The following is a 15,558-nucleotide window of genomic DNA, read 5'->3' on the forward strand; positions in this document are numbered from 1 at the left end:
TTAAATTTTTAGGAAAAATTTTTTTTTTTTTTTTCCCAAAAAAGTTTTGGGGCTTTTTTTTTTTTTTTTTTTTTTTTGCCAGCCCACCAATATTTGAGGGAGCTCTGTCACACACGAATCCCCCTACAGTGGCAGAAACCTCCTTTAACTCCTTTAACTTTTGCAGTAGGAGAGCCGTGATGAAGATGAAAAGACTGTTTGAAATCAGACATTTTTAAAAAAAACCTTGTTACCTTGATACAACCTGCCGATGATTATCCAGTAATTTTTCATTCATTATGTTTCAATATCCAGTCTTTGATGTTCTGCTTCTGTCTGCCTCTCAGTGACCTGCGGTGATGTTTACCAGCCACTGACCTGAAAACTTGGGGCTTGTGCTTTAATAGATGCTTACTGCATTCTGAAATGCCAGAATATATGTGACGTAGTTGCAAAAGCGCTGGGACAAATAAAAGAGCAGCCCTCTTGCATGCTCCTGTTTCCTTTCGAGATCTGCAGGTTTTTCAAAAGAGAGAAGTCTGTCAAGTCTGGTAAGTAAGAAAACAATTCAACTAAAGTAGCAACATGCAGCAAAGGTACCAAAGATAGCACTCCAGATGGCCTGTGGCCTCTGTTTTTAGAGTGCCTGCTCTAATCGCTGCGCTACGCGATGCTCAACAATTTTAACATTTATTGTGTCAAGATGCCCTTGTAAAATAACTTGCTGCATGGTTTCTTTTTTTTACCAGTTACTAACATTCTAAAAAAAAAAAAATAGCCACGGTATTGTGTTAAAAACAGGAGAAGTCTACAATTTGTGATGAATCATTTGACTTTTAGTCAAACTAACAAAACGTGAAGTCCACTAGCAAACTAAGAATCTGACACTTTAGGGTAAAAAAAACAATAACTGGCTCTAAGGGCAATATACTAGACCCAGAATATATATTGGTATGAAAGTCTGTCAGTTAAGGTGATTTTTTTTTTTTTTTTTTCAAATAACCATGCACATTAATTTTAATGATTAATTGTAGGGAATAAACATATTGATCACTTGCAGTGCTACATTTATCCTGCAGGGGCAGCAGAACATGTGACAATCAGGTTAATCGTAATTTGAATTAACAGATCAAACTTATGATTGCCATATGAAACAATGTCGTCTAAAAAAAAAAAACACTCTTAAAAGTGTTCTCACTTCATCTCTTTTCTTATAAATGTCTGCAGGGGGTTCACACCACGACAAGCTGCTCTCATAACTACCAAGCAAACAGCAACCCCTTTCACCTGCCCAGAGCGTCTCCCATCTAAAAAGTGTGACCTCCCAAAGTGACGGTTAATCCAGTCAGGCTGACCTAACTTCAAGCAAAACATGTAGAAGTGCTGAAAAGAGTCTCAAAAGCCAATTTTCCCCTCCAAATTCCTTTCTTTGCCAAGTCTTCTTTCAGGTGTAAAACAGGACCTTTGATTGAAATGTGGCATTAAGAATGGTACATTAAGCAGTCAGCTTAGCATATTCCTTACTTTAGGCAATGTTGTGAACATAACAGCTAGCTGCTTCTGTGCTGAGCTGACTATGTGCACAATTTGGTCACTTGGTGCTTGACACTAGCCATGGTGTTGGTCGTTAGCTTTAAAAACATGTCAATACTTCCCTCCGCTATAGTGCCAGAGTAAAGTATCAATTACAGGTAGAAATACTTCAAAAATTAGGGTAGCAAATAAATTGCACTATGAATGCTAACAGTAAACTTGTCTTTTGAAAATGTATCTACTGTTGTTTTTTTCACAATAAAGAGTATAAGTTGGATGCTAAAGGAAAAAAAGTTCAATAATAAATTCAGTTTGATAAATGTTTGGTTTGGGTAGGTCAACAGAATTGTGAACCAGTATGTTGTTGGTTAAAGCAAATTAAATTTCATTCAACTAATTAGTAAGGTTAATAGACAAAAAAACCCAATATGAATACTGAATAAAATAACTAAAGAAATAAAAACTAATTGATGAGAAACCTCGACTAGTGGGTAAGTAAAGGGATAGATGGAGGAATAAGTATAGACGTATAACCAAATGACTTACTTACTAAAAACAAATGAGTGAATAAATAAATCAACAGAGAAATATCTTGACTCATTTGGTGAGAAAATACGTGGATATAGGAATAGACAGACCTCAGGGCAACCATAAAATGAACTAAGTGAAAAAATAGAAATGTCACATTTGTAAGAATGAGGAAATCACTTTTATGCAAGATTACTAAAAGTGCAGTTGGAGTTCGTACCAGGTGGGATTTACAGTCCTCTCGCAGGAAAAAAGAAAAAAGAAAAGAAATTTCCCTTGTTGAGAGGCGGCACAATTGCATGGTTAAGCAGTGATTACCAATGTGGATAAATAGCTGTGATAAAGGGGTGAATCTGGACACAGAGAAACTGTTCTCCCCCACTAATAGCTAAATAAGCGGCTGCAATCTATCAGGTCTTGATTTTCTAGCAGCTGCTCGACTATTTGCTAATAACATAAATACAGATTACACTCTCTTTTTTTTTTTTTTTCCTTGCAAAAACTCTGAGCAAATGGCGTACAAGCTGTAGAAATGTCTATAAATAATGTGATATAATACATTGCGAGGAAAGCATTTCTGTTTTTTTTTTTCTTCGTGTTTTTCTCCACGGGCTACAAACACACTCAGGAACCTGCTTCTCAAAGTGCCAAGTGTCGAGAATACAGCACTAATTAGAGGCTAGTATCCTCAGGGGTTTTCTTTTAATGATCACCCTGTGAATCATGGCTCATTTACTATTCTCTTGTATTTCTTTATTTTATTGTTTTAATTTCACTTTTGCCATACTGCAAGCACACAGCGGCTTTAAAAAGTGGTCACACCCCGACCATTTTACACTTATAACATTTGACCATTTTGTTGACATTGTATGTGACAGATCAAAATGTAACTGTATTCACTACATTTGTGCACACGAACAAGGAATTCTACTCTGGTTCCATTTTGCTCTAAATAATTTAAAAAAAAAAAGGAAAATATAAATTAGTTTTTTTTTATATATATATATATATATTTGTATTTATACTTTTTTTTTTTTTTTTAAAAAAGAGGAAGACTAGGTTTTTTTACTTTGATGCCATTAAATAAAATCCAGCACAACAAGTTCATCAAAGCGTGTGCAAATTAATCAGTTTAACTTCAACTGTTCTGTGAGGGACTCAAAAATGTTGCTGGGAGCATCGGAGAACAAATGGCACCAAGAAGACCAAGGATCACAACAGATTGTAGGCGAGTTTAAATGAGTAAGTTTGTAAAACAACCGTGTAGCAAATAGCTGTTCAATCCATCATCTAAAGTATGTTTGTCCACCTAAACAGACAGGCTGACAGGAAGAGCGTTATTATAGACGTAGTAAAGAGGCCCTTGGTTAAAAAAATGTAAAAAAAATCTTGGAATAAAGTAACTGTTGCTAGATGACTTCAGGTTGTTCACCTTTCAGATACACATTCGACCAGAGAAGCAATACGCTGCATGTTTCAGATGTGAAATAATGTCTGAATTTCTTCCCCTGCATGTCAAGTTCTGAAACATCTTAAACATACAGGACACTGGTTCTTCAAAACTGGAATGGGAAACCTGCGACTTAGAGGGAAAACATGTACATGTGTTAGAATGGCCTAGTCAAAGTCTCATTATTGAGAGTTGGTGGCAGGAGCTTTACGATAGCTGTTTGCAGACACTCTGTTCAATCTAATTGAGCTCGAGTTTCTTGCTGAGGAGAATGGGTGAAAGCTTCAGTATCTGGAAGTGAATGCAACTGCACAATATACTTTTTTTTGACTCTTATTAAAAGAAAAAAAAAAAAGAAAACCATGTATCTGTTTTTTTTTTTCTCGATTCACAATTTCACACACCTTAGTGTCAGTCCAATAAAATACCTTAAAGCTGTTTCTAACAAGGTGTTTGAGCAATTTTTGCATTTTTTTCCCCCATGAATCTCTTCCTGGTTTCAAGGTCTTTACAAATTGAGCCATATTTTAGGTGCTCCAGTTAAGTTATTACTGCTCCAGCTGCTGCCATGTTCCACTAGGGCATCATTAATTGTGTTGCTCTTGGATTCCACATGTCATCTCACTCTCCACTGGTCAGCCCCTATGTGGCTCGGTCAGCATCTATTTCTTGCTGCCGTCCTTCAAAGCAAGACAAACTCAAACATGCAATCTCACAGGATGAGAGGAGATGCTTGCACACTGGCGGCAACCTGAATCGTCAAGGTTATAAGATGGCATGCTTCTTTCCCCCGCAGGGGGGAGGGACCAGCAAAAGCGACGGAGAGAGAAAGTAGACGCTATGGGAAGGAGATTGAATAAGTGTTTGAAGGTAGCACAAAGAGAGCAGACGAGTGGTTGAAAAGAAAAGAGAGATGTTTAGAAATGGAGCCTGTAATGATGGTTTGGGAGGCACGAGTGCCGACCGAGGGAGACGATAGGGGTGGGGGGTGAAATGAGTGGGAATACAGAAGAAGAGAGATGGGGGGCCCGCTGTGTCCTCCCCCATCCTTAGGCACATGCTATTCAAAGCCCTGTAATCTGTGTCATTAATTAAAAAGCTGATGGGATGGAGTTAAGGAGGAGGAGAGGGTGGGGGTGGTGGGGGGTTCACTCTTCAGCTCATTCTTTGAGACAGAAGGAAGGACTGGGGAGTCTGAGGGGAGGGCGCTGCAGAAAATATTGCTGCCATTTTGCCATGAATCTCTATTAGTGCCTAATGATACCATTCTGATACCTCTCAACCATTAGTGTGAAATTGAGAAGCATTAATTATTCAAATGAAAATCCATACAGCTGCCGCTCACGTGACGAGGTCGGCGCACATCGGCGGCATCGGAGGATATTCGGCCGGAAGCGGATCGCACAAAAACCGATGGGAGGCAGAGGAGCAGTGGTTTTGGCTTCGTCTGCGTATCTACAGTTGATCCCAAAATTATCCCCTGAAGGATTTGGACGCATGTCTCCTAAAAGATGCAAAAATTTAGCGAAAGGAGTATGAGTTTAAAAGGAAAGGCATTTCTTTATTTGAACCTTGAAAATAACAACAAGCTCCTGAAACCTTCCCAACAAGCAGCAGATTAATTGTAATTAGTGTCACAGCAATTAAATCCTTATAATTGCAGACCAGCTCTTGGCAGCTTTCCTCTACTATTTTCACTATTTGTCTTCGGTAGTGAGCAGCAAGTTTTCAAGGTTGGAAAATTCATTTTATTAAATGCATCCTGCTTTTACTAGGTTGGACTGTTGTTTCTGTATTATTTATTTATTTTTCAGCAGATCAGCCTCAAGTCTTTGTTGCATAGATTGGTTTTAGATGGTCTGCTTTGTTAAATGGCGCATTATCCTGAAAGAAGTAGCCATTAGAAGATGGGTGGACTGGTCCAAGAGATGGACATGGTCTGCAACGATGCTTAGGTAGACTCTGTTAGTTGGTATTAAAGGGCCAGTGTATTGACAAAAAATGAAAAAATCCTCCATACCATTACATCACCACCAGCTGCCTCAACCTCTTGTACAATACAGCCCATTCATTTTCGAATAGTTACGACTTTAATATCTGAACATCCTGTAGCTGTAAATGATACTCATTGAACCAGGTAATGATTTTCCAACCTGGGTGACCCAGTGCTGCCGTACCCCTCTTTTTCTACAGAGTTTTGATGGACACTTTTAAAAAGCAGTTAAGGACTTTTTTTTTTCATTATTTCATTGAAGCTTCAGAGAGACTGTCGTATGTGGGGAAAACCTCAATGGGTCATCAGTTTTCAGACTCAGATCAGTCAATCTGACACCAGCAACCATGTCATGTTCAAAGTCACTCGGATTCTCTTTCTACCTCATTCTGAGGCTTGGTTAGAACTTTGATAAATCCTGTTCAGTAGATTTTGGAGGTTGAAACTTATTGAGTTTTTGCTGCTGTGTGATGGACCGATCTGCTTTTTATTTTTACTGAACAAGCATACCTCATAAAGCGAACGGTGAGTGGATGTTGCACACGGAGTCGCAAACCGGTATTTTATTTGGACAGATTTTGCACATCTGCCAGCAGTGAGGAATGTCACGCGTGAACTCGGGGAGCTGTTTCAGAAACTTTAGAAATTGCTTTTAAATAGTATTTCTAATCACATCTGCTCGAAGAAATGAATTTGCATCTTCAAAATCTGCCAAACAAAACTTGGGACTTTCATTAGACGAAACAGGTTGGACTGGGCATCCTTTCTTGTTTGCTATTTGCACCAGTTTGAACAAGATGTTAGTCATTCTTGGCCAATCTTAAGCTGAAATACTGTCAACGGTCTCATTCCTGTTGCATTTGGCTATAAATAGGTAATAATCGCTGCTGGTTATCTTTCCTCTCAAGCAAAAATGCAGCCATTTTCTGGATGGAAGCAGCACCCACCTGGCCTTCCCACCACAAAAGCGACTTGCAATCATTTGTAAAAAGGCGAGCTCAAGTAAAGCCTGCAGCTACTCGAAGCCCAAAGCTGACCAGACTGAATTTACATAAGGACCACTTCAGTACTCAGGATATTCCACTCAGCTAATTTTTCCCTAACGCTACTAAATGTTTTAAATTTAATTATGAGTAATGATGGACCTGTGAGTGATTAACCTTCGTCTCAATCCGTTATCATTACACAGATGTGTCTTTATCGTTTTCCAGTATTTTTTTTTTTTTTTTTTTGCTTTCCAAAATTAAACCGAAGCGTTTTGCATCTGCCAAAGGGTTTTCAAAATGCTGAAATGAAATATTTCATTAACATTTTATCAAATGTATGAGTGTGAAAGTAGATAAAGAATTGTTTGTTACAACATCTGTAACTAGTTCTCAAGGACTTGTTTTGGTGAAATGATGATTTTTTTTTTTTTTACTGACGCAGGAATATATCTGAAGTGGTCTCTTTTATTAAAAATATTAGTATTGTATTGAGTGTCTTTCACATCCGAGACAGGGCACAAAAAAAAAAGACAAGGAGTATTTGGGGGGGGGCGTCGGAAGAGATGAGGGAACTAAGTGCCTTTCAGTGACTCAGTGACAGCCATGACCAAAATTGTATTAGGGTCACAATAGAGGTGGTGGGGTGGAGTAAAAAAGCTTTTCAAATAAATCAATTCTGCCTTTTTTTTTTTTTTCCTTTCTCCATCACTCCCCTCGTGTCTCCAGCTTGAGCAAAACGTGGACACCCGAGAGCCGTACGTCTTCACTTATATCTCCGTCTGAGGAAGAAACGTGATCGGACATGACGTGAACAAATTCCTCTGAATGCACAAACGGGCTGGCCGTGCCGCAACCCACCTCGGCATCTTCCGGTCATGGGAAGAGCCGGCGTTGCTGGACCGAAGCCCGGGGAGCGCTGTGTTTCCTCGTTGGGGGATTTCATCCACATCCTTTACTCCCTTTCTCACACCATCTCCCCCGGTGATTGCATCGTATACCGGCTTCTCACATCCCCGCCACTAATGCCTTTTTTTATAGATCATTACCCCTGCTCTCCCCTCGCCACTGTTAGCGATCGCTCAATCAGAAACACAGGCCTCCCCCGTGGTCTTTGCTATGTGGCAGCTGCCCCGGGGAGGCGAGGAGGCGTCGATCAGGGCACGTTTAGGCTGTTTGCTTTGATTTGATGCATGGGGGTCCACATGCAGCTCCATGTTTAGTGAATTGTGCGCAGCCCTAAGCAACTGTTGCTCGTGCTAGCCGTGAGCTTATTGCGCCTAAGCGACGGCTCGAGTGCTCGCTGTTAATGAGGTGTCTCGCTGTACCGGTGCAGGACTTTATGATCTGACAAACGGGACAACTTGTTGAGAGGTTCTCCCTATTATTTCTCCCTCTTTTTCCCCACTCGCCTGCCTGATTCTCTTCATCTCATTGGCCCGCTGCCTCGCAATAATATAGTTCTCATCTCATAACTTTCCCATCTTTTAAACTTCACCCTCCCTTCAACCTAGCTGCTGACCTCCATACCTCACTCTGTTGCACTCTCTGGAGGAGAGCACTCCTGTAAGCTCTGGTACCAGAGGTTAATCCTATCTTATTAGATGCTGGATTACTGGAGGGAAAGGGGCTGGAGCTGCTATGCTGGCTGGATGCTAACCTGAACCTTTAAATGGGAGAGATAGCCAAAATGCTATGGCTGACTTAAGGGGCTTGTCTAAGTGACAGAGATCAGGCTCTTTGTTGATACAAGTTTGTTTCCATTTCTTGAGAGACATGTGCGAGGCTGTACAAGCTTTATCAAGAGGTGTTTTGGGGGGCATTGCAAAAGTGTCGATAGTATCCATTACCATTCCATGATGCATGGTTGTCAAAATAGTTTGCAAATTGAAACGTGAAATATGCGTCATGCGTCTCCATCCTGGTCACTGGTGGTTGTACAAGTTACAACAGTGGCAAGATGCATTTTCTAAAGTGTGTCTCTACAAGGTTTGCAGATCTACAGGCTGAAGTTTTTGTCAATTTTTCTTTGCAAAATAACCAAAGGTCATTTAAAATGAATGAAACATCCATTTTCAAATGTCCCCAATGGGGAGGGGCAATGTGTCACAATGCCCCTCCCCACTGTGACACAAGTACATGTTTTGATATTATCCATTCTATTATATCTACGGCTGTGTGTTTGCTGTACCGTTGAAAGTTCTGCCCCAACGTTTTCTTTCTCTTACTTTTAAGCAGCATCTGACAGATTTTCTTCCAGAATTGTACTTGAGTTAACTAACGAAGTTAATAGTTGTAACGTACCAAGATATTAAAAATTGCTTGTGCAAGACACTTTCTGTGTGGTAACCCACAGCAATCAGTCTTGACTTATTTCATTTTTTTTTTTCACTGAAATAACTCCATCGTCAGTGTGAACTTTCGGTGATTGTGCACAATGACGGTGTTTGTTTTAGTTCAGTAATTCTTGCAAATTTGGAAAAAAAATAAAATAAAAAAGTCTTTCCACACTAAGCCAATAAATGTATTCATTTTTACAAAAACATACTTTCACACCAAATAATTCTTAAATAATTATCCAGATCTTTAACAAAACATTTTATTTTCATATAACACCATTTCTCAGTTTCCTTCTCTTTTTGAATGCAGGTTAAGCTTCTCGTTACCTCTGATGAATGTGATTCTCTTTATGCTTGAATCATAAGTTCAACTCTGCAGACTCCTTTGACAAGTTCATGGACTTTATATTCCCTTGAAGGTTTTTGCAGATGAATCTGTGAGGAAGCATGCATAGAGGCACCAGACTGATGGTTTTGCCCTGTTTAATATTTATTCTTCTCTGTCATTCGGTTTGCACATGTTTGATTTGGAACTCTACATCTGGTTGTAGATAAATATTCCAAGATGTGTAGAAATCCTTAATATGAACAAATGGTTTATTGCTCTAACATAGCTTCGCACTGAAAAATTTAGAAAATCCAGCCCTTAATTTGTCTCAATTTTTATTCAGTGGTGAAAATATGTCTGGGAACAATTGTATTTTTATAAAATCACCCCTGCAATAATTAATTTGACCCTGGCAAGTCCTGTGAAACAAAAGTAATGAAGAATTTTTTTTTATTATTATTATTATAAATTTGAGCAGAATTTTTAGATATTAATAATGTTTTCCTGTTTTCACTCGGGTAAACAAGTTATGTGACACAAAGGTGAAGTTGTTTTCACCGCTCTTGAAATTGGAAGACATGTTCAAGAAAATCAGATGGGTACAAGAAACTACCTACCTGCATATCTACTGTTAAAGTTAGAAGCTTAAAGCATCTTGGAACGGCGACAAACGAGGCTGGACAAGACCACACACGCCAAAGAGGAATGGTAAGGGAAGTAAAAAAAAACAACAAAAAAAGAAGCAACTCTCCAGAGATCATTTACAGAGGAGTGCAACAAATGTTCTGGTGTTAGATTATTGATCTTCCGCGGCACCGCTAGGTTTTGAGGGTGCTGTATTTGGGTCAAGAATTTATTTTGTCAACTTCTGATGAGCAAAAAAATGGTTGCTAATTGGCTAAAGAGAGAGAAATGTATGTTTCAATGTGAAAAAAATAACCACAAAAATGATGGAAATTGTTATTTTGTGCTGGTTAAGCAGTCAAGTTGCACTACACAATGTAAATGTAGACGAGAAGATCATTTGACAAGTTTTGCTCTTAAGTCGATGCTTAGAACTTTTCTAGCAACTGATTTAGAGACATAAACACTGATGAACTAAATCACCGTCCTTTAATTCAAATGACAGAAAATGGCACAAAACCTTTATTTCCAGACAATAATATGGCATTTTGGAGGTCATCATGTCTCAATGAGAACTTTTTATTTGAAGCTGATTTTTCAGTTTGACCAGGGGTGGAGTTTTGTGATGTTTATTTATTTATTTATTCTTTTTTATTTTATTTTATTTTTTTTTATTTTTTTTTTACCTGGGTCGTCTTCAACTGAGATTTAAACAGATGACTTGGAGGAGTTTATTCTTTAAAATCAAAACTTCAGACCGTTGCTGCTTTATTACATTGCAGAAGCATTCCATAATTATTTGAAACTCTTTAATGTTCCAGATGATTCACAGTTTAACTGTTGTTTCTCATTGCCTCCTTTTCAGCAAGCTTCTCCTCTGGTTTCATATTTTGTATCTCCCCTGGAATCTTATAATCAAATATTTACTGTTTTTTGTTTAGTTTTTTCCACTAACCCAGTTCTTCTCTTGTTCTTTTATTTGACAGTTCCTACAGTAATTAATCTGTTCTCTATTTTTCTCTTTCTTTCTCCCCCTTCATGCCTAAAAATAGAAGTGGAACAAAAAGGTAACTAAATGCCAACAACTTTTCTTTCTCTTTTCATTTGTTTGTTTGTTTTTTTCACCTGCTTTTTCCATTCTGTGCTTTTGCATGCTCTGGTGATGGGCCGCTTTTTTGTATCGCTGTTGGTCAGTCGGGTTGCATATGCACACTTCTGGTCAGAAGGTTAACTGCATTCAACATCAGTGTGACTCCCACTAGGGGACTGAAGGTCCCCTAGGAAGGAGAGCCAAAAATCAAAGGTTTATTATAATTTTTAACAAATGTTTGGTGTTTGTGCACAGATCTAGCTTTCAATCATAGCTCTAGATAAGTACTTTATTGACTCAAACACTGTTTTTATTTTATAGTTTGTCTTTTTATCCTCTTGAGACACCTAATTTTGTCCAATGTTTCACTTGTCTGGCTCTTGATTTGAAATGAAGTTGTTTTTTTTTTGTTTTGTTTTTTTGTATTTGGGATTGTTGTCCAGGTGGAACACCTGATTTCTTGCGATTGAATAGTGTGGACCTAGTTCTCTATTTTTATTATTCCGTTCAAGTTGTATAATAAACGAGCACCATTTGGCAGTGAATCAGATTCCTCAGCATGCTTCAGCCACTCCCATGCTTAGGACTTGTTACTGTGTTCTCTGGTTTGAAAGCCTCATCTTAAATCCTTCTTACACACTTCTTATTATTGTGGTTAAATAGCTTATTATTTTTCCTCATCTGATCCTAAAATATTTCCTGAAGAGGCTTTTGTCACATTAATGCAACAAGTTTAACATTTCAGCGTGCATGGGGTGTCAAATTTGTCTGTTTAATTTGCTTTTCTCCTTCTAAGTCCACGTTAACGTACAATACCAAATACAGATGCACTTACAAACTTTGGAATGGATAAAGTTGGCACCATAAAGCATCTGAAAACAACGTTAGATAAACTGCAGTGAAAATCTGTGGGTCTTATTTATAAGTTAGATTATTGCCACTTAAATCAACCTATACAAATGAGATTCAACAATAAAAAAAAAAAAAAGAGTGAACAAACATCCAGCAAGAAGTAGGAGCGTGTTGATTAATTCATTATACCTGTGGTTAAAATGCAACTTGCCAAGTTACATTTCACCAAATTTTAATTGGGGTGTAGGAGTTTATTGTTTGATGCAAAAGTTAGAAATTTTCTCCCGAATTCTTCACGTCGCTGTAATTTTTGACATCTGCACATGAAATAGATGATTCACATACAGTGTATGATAATTCCTGCAGGTGAAAAATGCTGCTACAAGCCTGCTCCCGGTGGAAATCCCATAACGCCGACATGTTTTTATTCCCTGCAATAACGGAAAATTATTCCAACTCTGCTTTATCAGCTGCATACTATTAAAGCAGAAAGCTATACGGCATGATCAATAGCTTGTCCGATGGGCTGTCAGCATATTTCAGATAGCTCTAACGCGATGATAGCTATAACCTCCAGGGACTTGCCAGTCAATACATGAGATAGATTATTGCAGTTGCAATCTTACATTATCAGCAGTGTATGAAGCTGGACTATATATTCTAAAACTTCTGAAATGAAACTGAAAGATTGAAGCTGGAGATGAGAGTGAAATCAGACTTTAATGGCTGGAGCAGGGAGTTTCCAGGCTAATGTAAATATCTTTTTTTTTTTTAATTTTGGCAAAAATATAATGTCAAAAATATAAGTTGCTAAGGAAAAAAGAAAAAAAACAAACATGAAAGCTACATCTGTTTTGCTCTTCTAATATCTTTCATGCACAAACCTCCATTTCTCCTGTCACATCATTAAAAAGCACCTTTATTCACAACCCACGTTGAGCCCAGAGTGCTGTCAGAACAAAGCATACAGACTCTGACCTCATAACCTAGCACGTCTTGAGGTTTTTTTTATTTATTATTATTATTATTATTTTACCTCTCCCAAGCAGAGAAAACTGCTCCCTCAGCATTTAGCGGTGCAAACGTTGAGATGTGTGCTGAGGCTCTGTGTCACCGCGACGCATCTCGGCGCGTTTTTCACCCTGCAGGTAGACAACATGTTTAATCTTGGGAGATTACATAAAGGGGGGGGGGGGGGGGGTTGCAGAAAGAGGCCTCTGTCTTCCCCCGTCTCTTTCTCCCCCTTCAGAGCGGGCAGCTTGCGGGAGCTCCAAGCTGTCAGCGCTCTGTCAGGCTGCTGCCCCATTTTTACTCTAATCAGCCATCTCAGCCTGCTCGCACACACTCTGGGCCCAATCGTAATTTCATTTTTGCCATCTTTCTTTGTGTTGAATATCGTATTCATAAGTCTACATTTCAAAGGGTAATTTACTGTGACTTTGCAGGCATTGTAACTGAGAATTCAGATGTCACCTTTTAGAAAAGGGAAAACCACTATTGCCACAGTCCACGGTAATCAATAGCTAACTGAAATTGGTTTCTTTTTTTCTTAACAAATGGTGCTTTCTATTGACCATCCTTAGCTGCACAGCCTTGGCTTTGCTTGATTAGACCGGAGCACTAACCAGTTTACATATGATTAGTTTGGTGTGTGTGTGGTCGTGCGGGGGCGGGGGGAGGCTGTAAATCATAACTCCGATTAAAAATGTCATTCAGATGAAATAATGGAAAAGCAGTCATTATAGAAATGATGTCACAGTAATTTATTTATTTTTCTTTTGATTTGTTTTCATTTTCTCAAAGAGCCTGCCTTGGCCAATAATTGCCACAGAGCCATTCATCAAAAATTTGGGATGTGTGTGTTTGCTTAATGCTTTTTTTCTTTTTTTCTTTTTTTTTTTTTCAAACTCCCACTAACAAGAAAGCAGAAAATTAAATGAAGCCATTACCACTTCCACATATTTGCTTGTGTGGAAAAGTTGTTGCATGTAGACAAAGGGAGAAAAAATAAAATAAAATGTGTGTGTAGGCGAGTAATGGTGCATGCTGTTAGTTTTTAGCAGTGCCTCTGACTCCTCTGTGCTCATGAAGTCAGGAAACATAACCTTCACTAAGTTTATTATCCCCTTCTCTGAAAACAAGTCAAATTTATTTAGCAATTATGTCAATAATTTTTTTTTTCAAGGTCAGGGAAACAACCTGAACTGGAAATAATCCTTATCTTGGAAAAAATAAACTCCACAAAATGTTAAGGCAAGTTATGAAATCTCTCTTATTGTGTGCTGTCAGATAATACTTTCCTTGATTTATCAAAAGGTATTTTCAAAAACCGTTCCGAGCTTTCTAGCATTGTTTTAGCATTGTTCACAAAAAATTTATAAATTATTGTACAAACCACAAAACCCAAGGAACGCAGCAGGCATGCCAGGGACACAGTTGTAGAGACTTTTAAGCAGGTTAGCAAAGAAAAAGCATAACTCAACATCTTATAAAGATTATTAAAGATGCAGACAGGTTAATCTGGAGAACATATAGATATATCTACAGCTCAGGCAGGAACATCTGTTGACACCACAGCTATACATTAGAATATTTCCTGTCTCTGTCTTTCATGTGTTTCAATTGAACCAATTCCTGGCAATGTAACTCTGTGATTGTCTTTCCCCATTTTTGGCTCCTCAGTATTCCTGTGCCCAGGGCTTCTGCACAGGGTGTACCAGAGCGAGCACCTGTTCGAGTCAGACCACCAGTCCGGAGCCTGGTGCAAGGATCCTCTCCAGGCTTCTGATAAGATCTACTACATGCCCTGGACGCCCTACCGTACGGACACCCTGACCGAATACTCCTCTAAAGAAGACTTCATTGCTGGGAGGCCAACAACAACCTACAAGCTGCCGCATCGTGTCGACGGCACGGGCTTCGTGGTCTACGACGGGGCGCTGTTCTTCAACAAGGAGCGCACGCGCAACATTGTCAAGTTTGACCTGCGAACTCGCATCAAGAGCGGCGAGGCTATCATCGCCAACGCCAACTACCACGATACCTCTCCCTACCGGTGGGGAGGAAAGTCAGACATTGACTTGGCTGTGGATGAGAATGGACTTTGGGTGATTTATGCCACCGAGCAAAACAACGGACGGATCGTCATCAGCCAGCTAAATCCCTACACGCTGCGAGTCGAGGGGACCTGGGACACGGCTTACGACAAGCGCTCGGCCTCCAACGCTTTCATGATCTGCGGGATCCTCTACGTAGTGAAGTCGGTCTATGAGGACGATGACAACGAAGCAACGGGGAACAAGATTGATTACATCTACAACACCGAGCTCAGTAAAGATGGCTTCCTGGACATACCTTTCCCCAATTCGTACCAGTACATCGCCGCTGTGGATTATAACCCCAGGGACAATCTGCTGTACGTGTGGAACAACTATCATGTCGTCAAGTACTCGCTGGACTTTGGGGCCCTGGACAACAGACTTGGTAAGAAAGCATTTTTATTCTTTCACTTGATGCAAAAACTGCCACATCATTACGAACAGTGATGGTTTTTCATATGAACAGTGTGACTTGCCAACCAAAGAAGACCAAGGTGGTGTGTTCAGGTACCCTGGCTGGTTGTCTACCACGCAGACCACACTGATGTAAATAGTTTTGAACGGAGGCATTCATCACTCGGTTCTGCAATAAAGCAGTAATCAGTGCGGGATGCAACCAAATTAGGCTTGCAGTTGGAAGCCTTGCAGTGGCAATGTTAGTCAGTTGTTGGGTGTCGTATATATATGTGTATATATATATATATATATATATATATATATATATATATATATATATATATGTGTGTGTGTATGTATATATA

The 15,558-nt window shown here is 39.2% G+C and overlaps 1 protein-coding gene across 13 annotated transcripts in view; it reads left to right on the forward strand.

The window, feature by feature from the left end:
* Positions 1–15,558, forward strand: part of LOC106953822 (latrophilin-3-like) — a 258,933-nt gene that overhangs the window by 130,999 nt on the left and 112,376 nt on the right. For 6 of the 13 annotated variants that reach the window (XM_015042862.1, XM_015042865.1, XM_015042866.1 and 3 more), the window contains 2 exons: positions 10,810–10,824; positions 14,373–15,182. In XM_015042862.1, coding sequence (XP_014898348.1) covers positions 10,810–10,824; positions 14,373–15,182 — 825 coding nt within the window. The remainder of the gene's footprint in view (positions 1–10,809; positions 10,825–14,372; positions 15,183–15,558) is intronic. The other 7 variants (XM_015042863.1, XM_015042870.1, XM_015042871.1 and 4 more) reach the window with 2 other exon arrangements.

Source organism: Poecilia latipinna, unplaced genomic scaffold, assembly GCF_001443285.1.
Source record: "Poecilia latipinna isolate Pla-1442-1.1 unplaced genomic scaffold, P_latipinna-1.0 Scaffold605, whole genome shotgun sequence".
Taxonomy (NCBI): Eukaryota; Metazoa; Chordata; class Actinopteri; order Cyprinodontiformes; family Poeciliidae; genus Poecilia; species Poecilia latipinna.